Here is a 19,333-nt window from a genome sequence, read left to right as displayed (position 1 = left end):
GATAGAGATGGTATATATGCATTGAGACAGCTGCTAGAAGGAATGTAGTTGAGACAAAGTTGTGAGTACGCGAGAAGGAAAGTATGAAGAGAGAAAGAAAGTGTACAGACCTGGTAGATCAGAGAGAAAAGTGAAACCATACATAATATTCAAGGTATAAGAAATATCTTGCGTTAAAAAATCACTTGAAGTAAAGCCTATGTATTTTTTTAAAAAGATGCTATAATAATCATATTACTATAATCGTATTCTTGTTTTTATTCTTATTCCTATTCTTCTGTTTCCGCCTCCTCTTATATATAGCTCCTCATCCTGATTGAATTATCTTAACTTTGGAACTTTTACCAACTTTATGTTTTCGTCCTCGTTCCTAAACTGAAAATCTTCATTGAATGTCAGTGAATTATCTCTGTTACATTAATCAATTATTAAAAATAACTTGAAAACAAAATGAAAGGAAATACGAACAGCTCTGTAGATATATACCTCCCGTGTATATTTCTATCGACAACCCGGAAGTATCCTGAGACCTCGATTTATTGCAATTATGCACGTGACGTTTTGAACAAGCCGCCAATCCGAAAACACAATGTTAATCAGTCACGTGACACCGGCATCGAAATAAACTCGACTCCGACATGATTTTATTACGCGGGAACTCATTTGACAACCATGGCTACAGCACTTTATCTCGAACAGTACCTCGACAGTAAGTGGAAAATTTCGCCTTTTGTAGGATTTGACGGAATTTGATGTGTGAATGGTTTGATACTTTAGAATTTTCTTATATGGCGTGGTTGAATTGTTTGTATGTCCATTGAAGAGAAGTGTGATTTTATTGGTCTCAAATGTGCCTCATTATGTATTCAAGAAGGTGGTTCGCATTCCTTTAGACGAGTGTACGGTGCCCGTGTATACTGCACAATGTTTGTATACGAACTGTGCTGAATGAATGAGTCATGGAGCGATATGGGCGCCGTGTGTTCAAGTTGTGTGTGCGGCTATTGCCTATGCACTGATGCTGTGTGGAGCGATGGGGCCCCTGGCTGAAGCTGACTTGGCCTTGCAGAATCATGATTGTGTGTTACGGAGCTGTAGCCCTCGTTCATCGGGGAGTTGCCCCGTGTGAATACGACTACGAGTGCCTGCTGGACTATTGCTGCTTAGCCTTAGGCTTTAGCATTGCAGCATTAAAAGAAAAATGAATTCATAAACACGATGAACGTATAATTCAAATTCAAAGAGCAAAGCTGAAGCAAATCCAGACGTCAGATTCAGACAATATTGATTGATTTTCATGATTTTTCTTTTTATTTAAAAATTAATGAAAAAATGAAATTAATTTTTAAAAATGTCCTCTTATTCGGGGGAGGGTTTGTTGCCCTATAATTTTCTCACATTCCAGGGGCTGCAGAACATTTTTGAAGGGGGGGGGGCACCGGGGCTGACCATGCAAAAAATCACAATTGAATCTAGAACTTAGAGTTAGACTGGGTGGTAATTTTTACGTTTTTGGAAAAAAAAGTGTGGGGGGGCTGAGGGGCTTCAGTCCCCCCCCCCCCCCCCCCGGCATGTGGCCCTGCATTCCTTAGCCTTTTTTTCAGATCTGTCAACTTAAATTTGAAAAAATAAAGAGTCTGCAAGGGCAAATTTTAAAGAGGGGCACACAAAGAAAATTAAAATTTTGTAGATTTTATTTCAAAATTTTTTTCAAGCATGTTTATAAGGCAATTCTTGTTAGTTTCACTTTCAACAGGGCGAGAAGAAAAAAAAAGCAGTCCCCAAAACCTGACTTTACTTATCCAGACTAAGCTTATATGCTATCAAAACGGGGTGCCAGTCGAAAAATGAGGATCATCTTTGATTCTATGGTCATCTTCGTTTCTGGGGATTTCTCCACCCAATAAATCTAGGAAAGTTTGTTCACTTTTCAATACCCTAATTGAGTGTGCTAGTCAAAGTAAACCTTGGTTTTCATAACAAGTTCCTGGGGAAAATTGCAAGAATTGAAAAAGAGATCAAACTATTGGGGTATTTTGCGATACCAGGAAAATTATTCCCTGAAAACATGTGTCATGGCTGCAATTAAGTGAAATTTCAAGCATCTTTGTAAGAACATTGTGGTAAGAAACTGGCCAAAGTTTACCAAAAATATACAACTTTGATATAGCCTAATCTGAGCCATCTTTAATTGTACAAACCAACAATTTTTACTTGTGTACCAAATTTGTTTTTCAAAAGCAAAGAAATAAATATATTTAAAAAAAGTGCTCACCAAGTAGCTAACCCTTGCTGTTCACAACACGTTTTGTCTTCATTTAAAGCATTGGTGTGTTATCCCAAACACCAAATTGCTTATGGTGGCTTGATTGGAACTACATTTAGGAGTGGTTTCAAACTAGATTGGCAGTTATTGTCTAATAGAGAAAGAGGCAGGTCGCATGAACCAAAAATGCCTCCACCTTATTCGTATCCATTTCAACTATCAATAATACCCTTTAAGTGGCTCTAAGTTATTGTATTTCTTGAAGTTGTGCCATGTGACTTGAATTTAACAGTAAACCGTAATACCGTATATATCACAATTTATTTGTTTTTTTTTCTTCCAGGTATTGAAAATCTTCCTTTTGAGCTTCAAAGGAACTTCACACTGATGAGAGATTTGGACCAGAGAACACAAGGTATTAAAGAAGGAAGCTTAATTACATCCAAATGTGCCCCCCCCCCCCCCGTATCATAAAACTGGGTGACTAATCATGATGATTTCTACGATTGTTGTATTTGTGTAATATGATCAAACTTAAGAGCCAGACCCACATTCAATTGCTAAGCTTTATGTAAGAGAGTCAGGGTTATGAAGATTCAGAAATGTATGGAATCACTGGCAGAGAAATTCATCATAAAGCATCCGTGAAGAAGTAATGATCTTTGTGTTTAGCATCTATAGGCAATTGTTGGATTTGGAAAGTATAGAAGTCCATGTGCATAATAATACTGATAATCAATGATATTGATAATTTGATTGAGATGAGATAAAAACCAACAAAGATCTGGAATTTCTAAGTTGGTATTCTTTGCAAAATGGCATGCATTGAGTTTGTGATGATGTCACAAGCCCATTTGTGTGATATGCCTCTTTATGTGCTCAATTTTTCTCCAGAACTTGCCAAGAGTATAGACGAGGATACGGTGAACTACTTGAAGAATGTCAGGGATCTGAAGCCAGAACAGAGAGCTGAGAGATTAAAGAAGATAAATCACTCTTTCACAAAAAGTAGGGAATATGGCGACGACAAAGTACAGCTTGCTATGCAGACATATGAAATGGTGAGAGAATAGCTTCTTGCATTAATTAAGTTCACTTGATTCATACCAAGACATAAGAGAAAACTAACTTTATTAAATAAGAAAGTTATGACATTTTAAAATTTTGCTAAATTTCACAAAATATGCACATCCTGGTCTGTATGCAAATGAGCAGACTGATGACATCATCCACTCACTGTTTTGTATTTCATTATATGAAATATTCTAATCTTATTGTCAAGTGAAACAGTAATTCCTTCCTGAACATGTGGAATTAGAATTGATTTATACCATATGGTTCAGTCAGGTTGATCCTTATTGTCAAATCTGTATAAAAAAAAGAAATATTGTACAATTCAAACAATAAAAAACAAAAGAAATAGTGAGGGAAATCATTGACTGTCTTATTTGCATGTCACTGAATTGTGTATCTAAAAGTAAGCCAAATTTTAAAATGTCATAACTTTCTTGTTTTACATCCCATTTTGATGAAATTTTCAGCGTTGTGCTAGTTAGATTTTTCTCTATTTATTCAAATAAAAAAATTTCCGGGGTGAACTTTACCTCTAAGGAATTTTTAACCATTTCTGGCATCCCATGGGGCAGCTCAGGTCATTGTTTAATGTCAATCCATTTTCATCTAGCCATTGTGTATGGATTTCATTTGTGAAACCTGTGCCAATTTTAACTACAAGTGCTATAATTTTGAGATGAAAATTGTAAATCAGCAGTTTTGAAGGATGTGGACAGCTAGCTTTAAAGCTGGAGTGGAATGATTACAAAATTCAACTAGATTTTGAAGTGGTTAAATTTTTTTTTGATATCTCATGGCCACTTGTATTGCTGAGTTTCAGTAGCTTATAACGGTAGATTTTTTTCTTTTCTTTGGTGAAATCTTTATGAAAAACCCTGTTTTTGCATTTTACAGCGGATGCTGTTAAGCATTATTTCTGAAATCTATCTAGCAAATTTGCGTATTAACTATCCAATATCCCTTTTTTCTAGGTTGACAAGCATATACGACGGTTAGACGCAGACTTGGCGAGGTTTGAACAGGAGCTCAAAGAGAGAACACTAGAACAAGCCACGCCCATAGAAGGAAGAGAAAAAAGTAAGATCTTTCACATTCTTGATCATATTAATTATAGAAGGCTTTCATAAAGTTTTACATTTACTTTGATCTCTAATATGAAATTTGCCTGAAAATTAGATTAAATAGAATTCAATACAAGTTCTCTTTTCATGGATGTTTATCTAAATTTTAATGAAAGCACAGGAAAAAGTGTTATTGTTTGATAAAATATATTTATCTGCTGTCATTCTGTAGAAAAGAAAGGAACTGAAAAAACAGCGAAGAAGTTGAAAAAAGCTGGAAGATCGTCTGATGATGAAACACCAAAGACATCAAGAAAGAAGATGAAGACTACTGCAGTAGAACCGTAAGTTTTGAATCAAGATAGAACCAATATTTGTCTCATTTTTTTACCCAAATAGAACATAAGGAATTTACTGCAACATACAAAATTTGCAAAATATAAAACATCGATAACTAGCACAAATTATCGATACAGAAAAGCAGCGTCCACATTCTTGCCTGCATGTCATTTCGATTCTGGCAATTTGATGCAGTTCAGAGAAGACAAAAATATGAATAGTTTGATCAGTTCTATCGTATTTTCTGCCAATAGAGAACCATTTTTACGCAATGACATGAAGGGAAAATAAGAAGAAGTTACCAACTGATTTGTTTAGCGATTCAGGGAATGTTGTAAAAATCTGATTTGCGATGGATTTCAAATTTCAATTTGAAATTGAAACTTGCATTTGGTAGATCAAATCAAGCTATTGTGAATCAATTTTCATCCGATCAGTCCAGGGAAAAAAATACACGGGGGCTCGGGGTGAATTTGCCCCCGAAATGCTCAAAAGAGCTCTGGAAAATAAAAAAAGAGCCCCCGAAAATCTACATTTACTGCAATGTTAAAGCTTATCCAAAATTGGAGTTTAAAGCAGTAGGTTGTGAAAAGTAGCTCCTGAAAATAATTTTTTTTTTTTGCCTGGATCAGTCAATTACGAGACTGAGTTGAGATTGACTTGGGATTAACACAAAATTTACCTGAAATCGGGTTTCTCACAGCATTACATTATAAGATGTACCAGGGAGTGAAATTAGTTTAGTTTAGTTTACTCCAACGATGTTGTCGGACTAAGCCTGTTCATCGATCAAAGTAGAACGTCTATTGCTGCTCTCCTTCAGACAAAATTAGTTGCACTAATGTTTGCAGGGAGGGGTGGCAGGGACCCAACTACACTCCACTTTAATCGTAAATATAGTAGACTTGATTAAATTTTTGCATTATTATTATTATGTGACATTTCTTATACATTTAATTTGCTTCATCTTTGCAGTGTTGTAACACCCATCCTCACGTTACCATCAGTTATCAACTCACCTTCAGATGTCCTAGACATGCCTGTCGACCCCAACGAACCCACGTATTGCTTATGCCACCAAGTTTCCTATGGCGAGATGATAGGCTGCGATAATCCAGATGTGAGTATTCAAACAATGTCTCTATTATACGTATGTCATTTCTATGACCCCTGGGAATGGTGCTTCACTTGTCTAACGTGCGTTGGATTTTGTAATCTGATTGGTCCAAATCGGATCAAATGATATTCAGCGAATCGCACTATTGCATCCAAAATGCACTATCCTGCACTCTGACGTCATACCAAAAGTACTATCCTGCACTCTGACGTCAGAGTGCAGGATAGTACGAGGTCTGGAATTATCTAGAATTTAGATCAAATACAGCATTCAGGGTAACTCAGTAACATGGGGGAGGAGAGGGGTTGTATAAAACAAACAATGCACGCATTCTTGTGCATAGAGGACCTAAATAATGAACTCTGTGCTCGACTCGCCAAATGGAAATACCGCACTCGGTCCTGCGGACCTCGGTGCGGTATATCCATTGGCTCTTCTCGCACATCGTTCATTATTCGGCCCTGCATGCACTCGCTTACGTGCATTATTTGTATACTATATCGTGATGCACGTGTGCGTCTTATCACTGATGGATATTTGCAGACTATGACAGACACCCTCATCAAATTTATGATGTACCATCTTTGGATTTTGACGCACCAAGGTAAAGTGACTGACGTTGATGCTTACAATGATTGCGTCCTGTGTCACTTATATGATGCAAATGGCCCAACCATGATGCACCTTTCCCTAGGGGGGGGGTTCAAACAAATGACAGGTGTATACCAAGCAGAAAAGAGACAGACATGCTCCTTTTCAGACAGTGGTGGCATTAACATCATTACAGGCCATTCGACAGTGATTATCAACCGCAAATTGATCAGAATTGAAATGTCACCTTTTAACGAGTCTAACGCTAACAAAATATCAAGTGGCAATGACCTCATTATTTTGCGCGTACTTAAAATAATTTTTAACGTGTAATGTCTTCTTTTGCTGAAGTGATCAGTGGAACATAGTTCCATCACATTGAGTGACCAATAACAATGTTCTTAGTATGCAGGATATAATGCAAAATGTCAGACAGGTTCAGCAAAATGTCAGAAAGGTTAAGGACCCCCTTTCTATTTTTATTTGCTGTTCACAATTTATTGCTGAAATGTTTCTCTATGTCTGTTCTTTGTTTCCAGTGTCCGATAGAATGGTTCCATTTTGCATGTGTTGGTCTCGTCACAAAACCAAAAGGAAAATGGTGAGTCACAAAAAATATTTTATATATATCAGTAGGGTGATAGATCCTTGTATCTTAGAATTTAAAAATTGTGAGGGCATCTTATTAAGAAAAAAAAAATTTTTTTTGGAAAGACTCTTAATTCCTTTAGACAACTCTTTTTATGCAAAAGAAGGATGCTACTTGATTCATAATTCTAATCAAGCCTTTTTTTTATAGCTTTCTTCAAAATTTTAGATAAAGATGTTACAACACTTGTAAGTTCTTGTGTATGGATGGTATCTGGTTAGGATATAAAGTCACCATCATTTCAATGTGGTTCTCATTGATTTAAATACTCAGACTTTGAAAGATGGAGCATCTAGCGTTAAAATAGTGTCACATCATTCAAATTCCCATTTTAAGTCGTGTGTTAGGTTATACCTTTGTTCAAAATAAACAAACGGGATTGTCATTATGTTCAGTAGGTACACAGATTCAATATTGAATTGGCACATTTACAACAACATTTGAAATATACATATTATTTTTATTTAGAAAGAATTTACTCCTCTTACATATTTTGGGGATAATTATGAGACCACTTTCCTTCTAAACTCCCATACATTTTGGTCTTATTATTTCCCAAGCTGTGAAATGGAATTTATTTTATCAAATAATGTGTAAATCAGTTTCCAGATACTGTCATTTTTATTTTCATATTCATCTTTTATTACCATTTACAGGTTCTGTCCGAAGTGTTCACCGGAGAAGAAAAAGAAATAACACCAGCTGCAATATCCTTATTTATTATGATAATGTTTTCCATTTTCACATCTGTACATATTTTGTAAATAGACAAAGATTAATTATTGAGGCTTATTAGCAAAATATTATTATTGTTTAAGTGAAGTCTTATTTCAGACATGGCACAGCAAGTCTCAGCAACATTTTTTGCGGTCTTCAGACACATTCAAATCAGCATTATGCCCTCCCCATCCCCCCCCCCCCAAAAAAAAAAGATTAATAAGAAAAAAATGAAAATGAAAAATAAAAGAAATTGCCCAAAGTTTCAGAATTATAGGTCTAATGGTCATTGTGATGTTGTGAGTTCCACGCTTAGGCATTATCTCAACTTTGATTTTAAAAAGGCCCGAGAGTAATTTCTGTCATTTACAAGTTAAGCCACTATGACAGAGAAATCTCTGTAAAATGTATCCTATGCAATTGGTTTACCAGCTTGGGGTTGATACGGTGGAAAGCTGTGTTGCTGAGTTCCTACAGGAGTTACTTAAACAGAAAAAACCTTATACTGTCATCTACTTTGTGCAGAATTTATTTGCTTGAAATTTTAAGAAATTGAAAAACGTCTCCTATGTTTGTGAGACGTTTTCCGATAGCATTTGCATTCCAAATTAATGTTGATAATGCTACGGGTTGTTGCTGAGCATTATTGCTGAGTGATGTTGCTGAGCAATTGTTATTGAGCAATGTTGCTGAGTGTTTTTTTTAAGTGATGTTGAGTGTTGCTGAGCGTTGTTGCGCCATGTCTGAACAAGCCTTTGATATAGCTTATTAGTATCCTAACAAGCCATACAAATAGTCTATGCAAGCTGCACGTTTCAAGAATGATGAAACCCACGGTGCGAGATAGATTGTCAGAAAAAGGGTTATGCATGGGAGTTGCAATGATGTCGCAGAGTTTTTTTATGGTACACAGCACACACTGTAGTTGATTATATTACTGTTTGCCTGCACTGCGAAGATCCCAACTATCCAAAAACAATGTTGGTGAATTTATACAAATAAATGTTATGCATTGAAATTGTATTGATGAATAAGAGTTTCCTATACACAACACACTGTAATTGGTTATATTACTGTTTGCCTGCACCGCAATGTTCCTTATTATATGTTAAAAGGGCATTATTGGTGAATTTATGCAGGTTGTGTATGGAAGTTGTATTGATGTATCAGAATTCAAAAATCTTATGCACAACATACATTGTAGTGGATTGTAATATCACTTTGCCTACACCCCAAAGTTATCAACTTCCAGGTTTTGTTATGCAGACTTGGTTGTTTGTGACATTAAAACAAGCTTGTGAACATTATTGAAAGTGAGTTTTCATGAGGACTGACTCACAAAGATCATTGGAATGAATCCATTTTCAGAAAAAACACTTTAATGTATACCAAAGAAAAGTAGGTTATTTTGCACGTATACTCGTATAGGAATCGATGTGATTATTTATGGGGAGTGCTTTGATATAATTGGGAAGCTTTCATGACACAGGAATGCATTTTTGTATGTAAAGGGATAGTGATTCTTTTAGTATTATATTGGAAAGAAAAACGAAAATAGAGGATTAAAAAAAAGGAGATTTCAAAGGAAAAAAAATGGTTTAGGTCAGATGTCAGTATTTCTATTGCAGTCAAGAGGAAGTATTTCTATATGTTTTTACAGTTCTTTAAATAGAAGATGTACCATTAGTGACAACTGCATATTAAAGTGGCATAATATTTATTTAGAATTGTGAACAAGCTTTTTAAAAATTGCATCTTTTAGTTGATGGCTTATATCCAAAGTTAACAGATGTTTTGCTATTCAGAGTAGGAAAAAAGTCAAACAGGAAGTTTATTCTGTAAAAGATACACTTAATAATCTAGAATTTTTTACTATAAAAATTGAGAAAGTTGACAAATATTTATTTTGTCCACTGGATTTAATGCTGACTGGGTGTTATAATCACTTTGGCACACAAGTCTTACACTATTATGATAATGAAAACTTATTACCTGTACAAGCCGCATAGAATCATTGTTAGCGCTATTGACAGAGCACTAGCAGTAGGCCCAGTCACATCTCTCAGATTTTGATGTCAATCATTCCAAGATTCAATTGAGGTTTGACAATGGACATTGTTGCAGCATTGCCGGTTGTAACAGGGACCTCTGTTACAGCGCTAACAAATTTTGATGTGGCTGGCACAGGTCTAGGTGATATTTTCCCTGTTATCATTTTTGCATTTTTTTTAATGTCAACTTGAGTTCATTGTGAAGTATGGATTCAGAATTGTATCCCATTTTCTTCATATTTGATGGTACTTTGTCAATTGATTTCTATGTGTGCTTGCCTTTAGGGAAGAAGGTTAAAGGAGTATGAAACTCTTGGAGCAAGTTAGCTTTTGTGAAAGCAGAAAAATCAAAGAATAAGATCAACAAAAGTTTGAGTGAAATAGGACTAGCAATAGAAGAGTTATGAGCATTTGAATGTCGAGATCACTAATGCTATGGAGATCCTCCTATTGGCAATGCGACCAAGATCTATGATGTCACAGATGAACAACTCTCCCCTTTTGGACACTGAAAATATACCCCAAAACATCTCTTTTTGCTCATTCTAATCATATGACAAACGATTCATCAATGATATAATGTTGTGAAACCTCTGTACTTGTCCTCTCATAAAGAGAACACCTCACCTTGTGATAGACTCTAAAAGTGAGAATATAAGTGAAATAAGTACTAAAGTAATGAGGGAGTTGTATGTGTGTGACATCACAGATCTTGGTCGCATTGCCAATGCAAGGATCTACATGGCATTAGTGATCTCGACATTCAAATGCTCATAACTTTCTTATTATTCATTCAATCTTCCTCAAACTTTCAACTATATGTTTCTTTGGTTTTTCTCTTTGATGTGGATTCAGCTGGTTTCAAGGGTTTCATTCTCCTTTAAATTATCATGTTTACATATTTTTAATGATGCTTTTCCCTACCATTGTTGATAATCACTTATCTTAGAATATACTTAGAGTTCATTTTTAGGATTTTAAATAATGACTACTTGTTTACTTTGAATATTTTGATGCAATGTACTCTTGTATAATTATGATCAAATTTGTTCTACAAGGTTGGAATTTTCAAAGTTACTCTAACTCTAACCAAGGTAACTTAAAGACTAAATTAAGCTAGAATTTTTGGTTAAAACTTTCATTGAATGCTAGGTTTTATTTCATCTTCTTTATTCAATCGAAGGTGGTTATTCTACACAGCCCGTGTAGAATGCAGATTTGGCCATTTATGAAAAGCTTTGTAATTGATATTTTGTTTGTTTTAAGCATTCCAACCAAACCTTTGTTCCCCTTTTTGTATAAAAACTTGTATTTTTCAAACCTATTATGTGAATGGTATTATAGCTATACATGAGGTAATGGTTAGAAATCACTTTATATGATTACATGTATACTCATCATATTTGTTCATAAGAACATGAAGTTGTGACCTCACCCTGGCCTGAATATTACCCTCTTTTCAGAGTATGTGCAATTGATTGCACATGGATTTACAATCATCGATTAGATTCCTATGTAACTCCTTACACAAGATGACATATCACAGGTCTTAAAAGATAAATTAAAGCAGTTGCAGTAATCACTGATCTCATGAGAAAGTCTGTAAAATAATTGTAACTAAATCATTGTAGATCTAGATCTGGTGCAGTTACATTAACTGAAGTCTGTAGAATCATGAACAGATAAGCACACATGGGACTGTGTATGATTACCGGTACTTTTTTGGTAATAGACAATGCTTTGCAAAATTCTCAACAATAACACAATTATTTCCGGAATCCTTTGGCACATATTTTTTTAATTATATTCATATAGCCAAACACTTGGGTTGTCATTTTATTGGATGCCTATGAACTCATTTTGAAACCGTTACCATAACTGGCATTTATCTTTAAGCTTTTCTGTATTTATGTGTACTATTGGTTGCTATGTTAAGGCAGTGTTTCCACAGATCAAAAACAAATTTCCCGAAACTGAATCTCAAATTTCCTGAAATTCATAGACATTTCCTGGAATTTTCAAATTTTATTTTTCAACCAAAATTGGACAATAAGAAAGCGAGCCTGAACTTGGTCCAAGTGACCGAAATCAAGGAATTCAACCTTTTTTGTTGAATGCACTTTTTACAAGTACGGTAGCAACAAAATGCAAGCGCGGAGAGCGAGCAGAAAATTTTGAGCTATGAATGAGGCAAACAATTCTTTGAATTATATAACATGAATATTGAAAGTTGTTACGTTTAATGGAAGTTTAATTTTCTGATTTCCAAGAATTTTTTCATTTCCCGAAAATTACCTGAAAGTGATCCAGAATTCGGGAATTTCCTTCAAAGTGGAAACACTGTGTTTAGGGTTAATTGGGTTTGATTGTCCTGAGAGTGTGTAAATTAATCATGTCAGACATCTTGAAAACTACATATAGCCTTGTTATACATGTCATTTTTAAAGTTTAACTGATTTGTCCTAGATTTCTTTTTGTAGATTTGCCAAAAACCATTAAAAATATATTGAATATGTTAGGAAACCATAGTCTTGTAATGCAAAACATGCAATCAATTTTTTTATGACATGAAATGTAATTCGTTGTAACTTTGTAAGTCTATATTAGACTGAAAGTGTTGCATTTATTCATAACACTAATTTATCTCATCTCAGAGGGTACATGAAAATACAATGAACAAATATCAGAGACTTGACACTTCATTGAAATGAAGTGAGAATTGAACAAAAATTGGGGTCCAGGGAATAATTTTGCTTTACAAATTTGAATAGCATTTTTGGTCAGAAGAGAAAAGCTCTCAACTAAGTAATGTACAGTTCTATGTAAAAATATGCTATACAAAAGACTTTATGCATAGCAGTCTTTCAAAAATGGAGCAAATTGCGATGCGATACCAGGAAATTTATTCCCTGGGGTCAGATTTACAAATGGATTGATTATTTTATGGGATTGGCCTTCAGGAAAATAATAATAATCATAGCAGGAATCCCAACTATCCAGTTGGATTGAACAGGTTTTGGACCAAAGATATTAACCATGTCATATCAGTGCCCTGATTGAAATCAGTACAATTAAAATCTACAATTGATATTAACTTGTAATCAGGGGTGTGAGAGTTCAGATTTTTATCTGATTTCAGATTTTTTTGTTTTGATTTTCAGCTTAATTTCAGCTTATTTTTGGCCTTCCTCTGTACAAAAAGTATGGGAGCTCTTTCTATTTCAGACTTTTTCAACACTCTTCAGCATTTTTCAGATCTTTTTATTTGTGACCACTCACACCCCTGCTTGTAATGTGGTTTACAAAAGACTAAAGTTATAATTAATTGCACAATTGCTTGTATCTTGAATTTTATTGGGCCCTGGAATGTGTGCATAGGATAGAGAAATTAAAGGAGAATGAAACCCTTGAAACCAGCTGAATCCACATCAAAGAGACAAATCAAAGAAACATATTGTTGAAAGTTTGAGGAAGATTGAATGAATAATAAGAAAGTTATGAGCATTTGAATATTGAGATCACTAATGCCATGTAGATCCTCCTATTGGCAATGCGACCAAGATCTGTGATGTCACACACGTACAACTCCCTCATTACTTTAGTACTTATTTCACTTATATTTTCACTTTTATGGAGTCTATCACAAGGTGAGGTGTTCTCTTTATGAGAGGACAAGTACAGAGGTTTCACAACATTATATCATTGATGAATCGTTTGTCATATGATTAGAATGAGTAAAAAGAGATGTTTTGGGGTATATTTTCAGTGTCCAAAAGGGGAGAGTTGTTCATCTGTGACATAATAGATCTTGGTCGCATTGCCAATGGGAGGATCTCCATAGCATTAGTGATCTCGACATTCAAATGCTCATAACTCTTCTATTGCTAGTCCTATTTAACTCAAACTTTTGTTGATCTTATTCTTTGATTTTTCTGCTTTCACAAAAGCTAACTTGCTCCAAGAGTTTCATTCTCCTTTAAGTTAATTTGTTACTCCAGAGTAGCCCACCGTGATTAATGTCAGAAAATACTGGAAATCATGAAAATTAAAATCTAGATAGATTAGTGACTGCTTTTTTGGAATTGGATCAATTTTGATCACCATTAACTTCAATTTTTTCCAATTGTCTATATTTTTTAAACGAGGTTAAGATTTTTTACTAACCAACTTGGAATACTGGTAATGAGATATAAGTAATATTTTCATATGGTCATAAAATGGAGAAAGCACTTGGGGGGGGGGGGGGTATTTGTATACAAATCAAGTACCGGTAATAGAGTTTTCTCGATATTGATAAAGTATGCATATACTAATCATAATGATTAAAATTGAATTTCTATAATCGTTTTTTAATATTCATCCAGTATATTACAAAATTTTATCTGTTTTGTTAATCATATTTTCTGCTTTCATGCAGATATCTTGTTCTAAGGGTTTTATTAGCCTGTTGTGTGCACAGAAGAGAATAAAAAAAAATGTATGGTCGGAGGATTTATATTAATGTTGATGTTCTCATTAAAATGAGCTATATACCTGAATCCCCCTTGTCTTATTTTGTTTTCTTTGAATAAAATTACTTCTACTACTACTTTACTATTGCTACTTGCCTATTGTCTTTACTACTACTGATCACAAAACTCTAGCCTGAAATTAATATGAACTGAATATAATTATAACGGTAAACAAGAGCAATTTGTAGATGTTTTGCAGTGTACTGTATTTTGTAAACTGAAACATGTTTTTTTTTCCAAGCTTTTTCCTCCTCGTTTCTGAAAAGTGTTCAGGTTCTTCCCGATTGTGGTATTTTAACCAAAGACGTCTGGTTAAAATACCACAATCAGGAAGAACCAAAGACGTCTTTGGTTAAAATACCACAATCGGGGGGCATGCAATACCCATGAATATAGTTTTGTTTAAGTAGATAAAACTTGTTTAGGGGTCATTATTTCTGGCGACAACTTGTTTAGGGGCCAAAATGTGTAAATGAAGCTCGCGAAACACTTGTCTAGGGGGTTATTTTGCACACTGAAAAAAACTTGTTTAGGGGGTGTTTGGAAATAATTTGGTCATGCATGTGTACAGCAATACATTTTACTTACATGTAAAATCATTGGAGAGAAAAAAAAGATCACGGGGCTTGTCCGGGAATCGAACCCGGGGCCTCTCGCACCCAAAGCGAGAATCATGCCACTAGACCAACAAGCCTCAGCTGATGAAGGGTGGAGATTTATAAATTATATAGGACATGCTTGGCCATGTTCGTTGTGATATTGGACTAGTCCATTTTTCGATAGGATTCTGAAATTATTCAATCAAAATTGTTCAATGATCAGATAATCATGCTTCAAATTCAAGTATTTCCTCAATTTTTTGAAAACTAAGAAATTCGACAACACGATAAAATTTTCAATGAAAGGTGTTTATGGACTCCCTTATTATTACATTTATTATATTCAAATGGCCGAACCCAGCCCTTACTCATGAATATTCATCATGGATATCGCCGGTGAAAACATGGCGAGCCATCGGAGAATCCATCCATTTCACAACAAATGTGGATCCTTAATTTCATTGAGTGATGACGACAAAACAGCAAGACGAAATGACTCCAGACAAGAATTCAATAACGGGCTAGTATTTAGCAAGAGACCTCTGAAAGACGATGAGATTTATGAAGTCAGAATTGATGAGAAGGTGAGTAACCAATAAAGATCTCGAGATCGCTTGGATCGAGCCTCCATTCGGAACAGTGGCAGTTTCACAGCCGGGCTCCGTACGGTACGCTACGAACTCCGCTCCGGGGACGATGGTGCATTGTCAATGATCCCGATGGCAGGGGCAGGGCCGTGACCAATTGGGCGCTATTGCACTTTCGCATCTGGCAATGTTAACAAATTAATTTCACCTAAAAACTTTTGTTCAAATTTATTCCCAAATTATCTAATCTGCTCGACCCTTAACCGGCGCGCTTTATATCCAGTTGTTGTGTCCGGACCACTCACACTAGTCTAGTCACGTATTGCGAGGTAAATATCATTTGCTATACGAACCTCGCACAACCACCGTGTTTTTGTAGTGGATTTTAGAGTTGTCGTTAACATCGCATCATAACGTGAATGATGTTAGCCGAAACCCACTCCGCTACTCACCAGGGCTTTTTCTGGTATAAAGCGTTCCATTTTCAATTTTTAACATATTTTTTTTATTTAAAAGAACACAAAAAAGAGCACAATCGCTTACCTATGCCTGGAAAGTGGCTTCGCACGTCTCTTCCACGGAAATGAAAAAGAAGGTCGTTGGTGGCGCTAATACAGTTCACAACCTTAATTCAGCTTGGTGGTTTTTTTTAAACTAGATTCATGATTCATTGTATGCGCAATTCCAATAATTGTTTGATAAAATAGAGACCCCAATAAATGCAATAACTTAAAAAACATACTTTTTTATTATTTTTGCTGACGATAATACTTTTTGGAAAATATTCAAAACGATGACAAATTTAACAAAAAATATAGAAAATTCTATGTACCTTGAACAAAGCCCCGCAAGTGCTACCGTTCGTTTGTCAATTAACGTTCCACCAAAGTCTTTACAGTAAAAAGATTGAACACTTTGCCAACTTTGCGTAACGCTTTGCATCGATTTACGTGTAAGATAATTTTTGTGTCTAGTCTTTCCCTTGTAGTGTCTTTGATATGAAGATAAATCGCGCGCCCTCTTTCGCTCATTAGACGAAAAATTTGAGAGCTAGAAAGGTGGCTTTCGTATTTTGTCAACGAGAAGAAAAATCAACGCTTAAATGACGCATTTTGAGGGATATTCATCAAATTATGAGGAATTGACTTCACATCGTTAAGTAACTTTCTACTAGGCCTAGGAGGACTTCATTCTGTAAGTCCTCGTATTCATTTTTCAGAAAATAACGTTATTTGTTGAATGCGCCGTGCCTTCAATTATTCTGTAGTCGGCGGCTGAGATGTAGCCATGGGTGTGTCCGGACAGGTTATGGATGTGTGTCCGGACGATCAATTTTAGAAAGTCATTTGCCATTTGGAAAACTTTACAAGCGAAGTTTCATCAATTTTTAGTATAAAATGTGAGGAAATATATTATGGAGAACAAAATAGAAGATGATTACAACTATTTAATTCACATTTTTACTGTAATCCAAAGACCAAAGACAAAAAAGAAGGCTTCAAAAAAAAGTGTCCGGACAGGCGGACACCCGACCCCCCATCCTACCGTATCATCGTACGCAGTTGGGCACCGCACCGACCGACTTCAAGAAAAATAATGTCCCCAGCATCATTAACCCAGGGAGCTCCGACCCGCTTTGCGGGCCGGAGCCCAGGAGTCGACCGTGCAAAACAAGGGATACATGAGACTGGGGTAGTCTTGAGGACTCCATGTCCATGATGATGTTTTAAAGGCCATTGAAACTCGATGTTGAGTTTCCCGTCCCATATTTTCCAGCTCATAATGAGGAACCGATTTCATTATTTTCCAGAAGATGAAAGTTTGACCTTTTGTAATACCTTTTAACGCACTTTTATTTCTTAATTTGGACATTTTCTGCAATACACTCAATAAATATGTAATATCTCGACATATACACTGTTTATATCTTCATTTGAGTTATGTTTGAAATGGAGTGGATTGTATTGCTGTTTCATAATTGTAGATCTAAGGTAGATCTTGGTAGTGGTAGGGGATACGTCACATATTAATACACAACACAGATTCTTTGCTTGGATGTCCCTTTAATATTCCTTCTCACTGAGAAATAAATTAGATTTTTGGCATTTTGTATTTAAAGTATTGTAAGTATAGTACAATAAATGAAATAGGAAATTTAAATCAGACAAACATGGATCTAAACATGAATAAATCCATGTATATTTTATCAATAGACAATATCGAGATTCTGCCTGCACCGTACACGTATCGTACATGTACGTACATGCGTACTATCGCTGTTGCATGCGTGATTTGTTCAAAACACGTACTGACCATGTAAATCTTCGTGCATACTTGCTGGAGCGCGGCACGGGCACATTGCTGCATGGCCATGGCTGGGTTGATTCTACGAGTTTGACTATGGTTGAGCATGCAGTGTCATTCCATTCACAAGAAAAAAAAAAGATTTACAGGTATTTACAAGATATACAAATAATTGTGTGAGTGAAAAGCTTATATAAATGTTTTATATCAGTTTTGAATCTAGATCTATGTCAAAATAGTAAAATAATGAATTATTTTCAGAATTTGATTTTCAAACGCGAGCCAAATTTAATAACGTGGGCGGGCGACGGGAAACTCAACATCGAGTTTCAGCGGCCTTGCTATTTAGACATATACTTCTTCATCATTGGAGTCTTGAACCCCCGGTCATATATGTACATGTATAAGAGACTGACCAAAACAAAGATGGATTTCCCTAGGAAATCCATCTTTTAATATAAAAATCACGTAAATTGTGTTGATTTTATTTATTTCTACACCTTCCTACGCCTACATATTTCTGTTTCCACATTTTATTGAGATTACTATTGAGACCCCAATCTACCCCAGTCCCATGTCTCCCTCGTTTTGCACGGTCGACTCCTGAGCTCCGGCCTGCTTCGCGGGCCGGAGCTCCCTGGGTTACAGCATCATCAGATGAGATGGCATGTGAAGTGTCATTGACAAGTCTCAAAATGATTTCAAATTCAAGGTCAATATGCTGGCGCTATATAATGCAGTTTCGCACTGGCCGACTTCGAGCAAATTTCCCAACAGTAGGTCTAGAGCTAGAATAGAATCGTTCCTGAATGTCATAGCAAGTCCGTCAATCACATTTTAAGGTCAATCTGCCCAATACTAACGTTAGAAAAATATTGCAATCGAGAACGGCTGTACATGAGATGGATATATATATATTTCTTTCAAATTTTCATAAGTATTTAGCACTCTTATAAGAATATAAGGAACATTATCAACTGAAAGATTTTGTGAAATAGAAAGAAATCCATGTTGAATCTTAATTTATCATCATTACATGTGTAGGTGTGCAGACATGGCCCCCCCCCCTTCAAATGTAAAATGTGATACCATCCAATTTTATAGTATTTTTCCTCCATCTGATTCAAATACCTCTCCTTTGTCTGCTTGACTTTTGTAGCTTTGCAAATCTATCATGTGCAAATTAAGGTGACACTTTTTATGACACTTTTTCAGCCATTTAATTGTTTAGATCACGATATCAGCGAAACTCTTGACCAATTTTATAAGTCCATTAAGCGATTGTGACTCTAGGATCTTGCATTATGTTTTGTATGCTAGTTGATTTTGTATGAATAGTGAGAAATTTTTCATTAAATATCAACTTCGTAATAATATGTGCTCAAATTACACATGTATAGGCGTCTGAACCCTCAACCATGTCCATGGTTATGGAATTTGAAAAAATGAAATCATAAGCAATGCAAT

The 19,333-nt window shown here is 35.4% G+C and overlaps 2 protein-coding genes and 1 non-coding gene across 3 annotated transcripts in view; 2 read left to right on the top strand and 1 right to left on the bottom strand.

Annotated features, from left to right (window-relative positions):
- The first annotated feature begins 589 nt into the window (after window positions 1–589).
- LOC129276011 (inhibitor of growth protein 4-like) lies at window positions 590–10,092 on the top strand. Its single transcript, XM_064109358.1, has 8 exons — window positions 590–709; window positions 2,610–2,681; window positions 3,161–3,327; window positions 4,312–4,417; window positions 4,634–4,745; window positions 5,716–5,860; window positions 6,988–7,049; window positions 7,754–10,092. Exons 1-8 carry the CDS (start codon window positions 673–675, stop codon window positions 7,791–7,793), a joined length of 741 nt encoding a protein of 246 aa, XP_063965428.1. The 5' UTR covers window positions 590–672; the 3' UTR covers window positions 7,794–10,092.
- A 4,906-nt stretch (window positions 10,093–14,998) lies between these two features.
- TRNAP-UGG (transfer RNA proline (anticodon UGG)) lies at window positions 14,999–15,070 on the bottom strand. The gene has a single exon. It is a non-coding gene; the product is annotated as a tRNA-Pro (tRNA).
- A 284-nt stretch (window positions 15,071–15,354) lies between these two features.
- Window positions 15,355–19,333, top strand: part of LOC129276747 (neuralized-like protein 4) — a 37,746-nt gene continuing 33,767 nt past the window's right edge. The window contains exon 1 of the mRNA XM_064109233.1: window positions 15,355–15,559. Coding sequence (XP_063965303.1) covers window positions 15,359–15,559 — 201 coding nt within the window. The 5' untranslated portion in view covers window positions 15,355–15,358. The remainder of the gene's footprint in view (window positions 15,560–19,333) is intronic.

The sequence above is a fragment of the Lytechinus pictus genome, chromosome 14, assembly GCF_037042905.1.
Source record: "Lytechinus pictus isolate F3 Inbred chromosome 14, Lp3.0, whole genome shotgun sequence".
Classification (NCBI taxonomy): domain Eukaryota; kingdom Metazoa; phylum Echinodermata; class Echinoidea; order Temnopleuroida; family Toxopneustidae; genus Lytechinus; species Lytechinus pictus.
Note: the sequence above shows the minus strand (reverse complement) of the source record. Positions and strands in the feature narration are given on the sequence as shown.

Bases quoted from the DNA above. Each gene is read 5' to 3' on its own strand.
- LOC129276011 (XM_064109358.1), top strand. From the start codon at position 673: ATGGCTACAGCACTTTATCTCGAACAGTACCTCGACA. The intron at 2,682-3,160 runs GTATTAAAGAAG...ATTTTTCTCCAG, and splicing joins TTTGGACCAGAGAACACAAG to AACTTGCCAAGAGTATAGAC. The intron at 4,746-5,715 runs GTAAGTTTTGAA...TCATCTTTGCAG, and splicing joins AAGACTACTGCAGTAGAACC to TGTTGTAACACCCATCCTCA.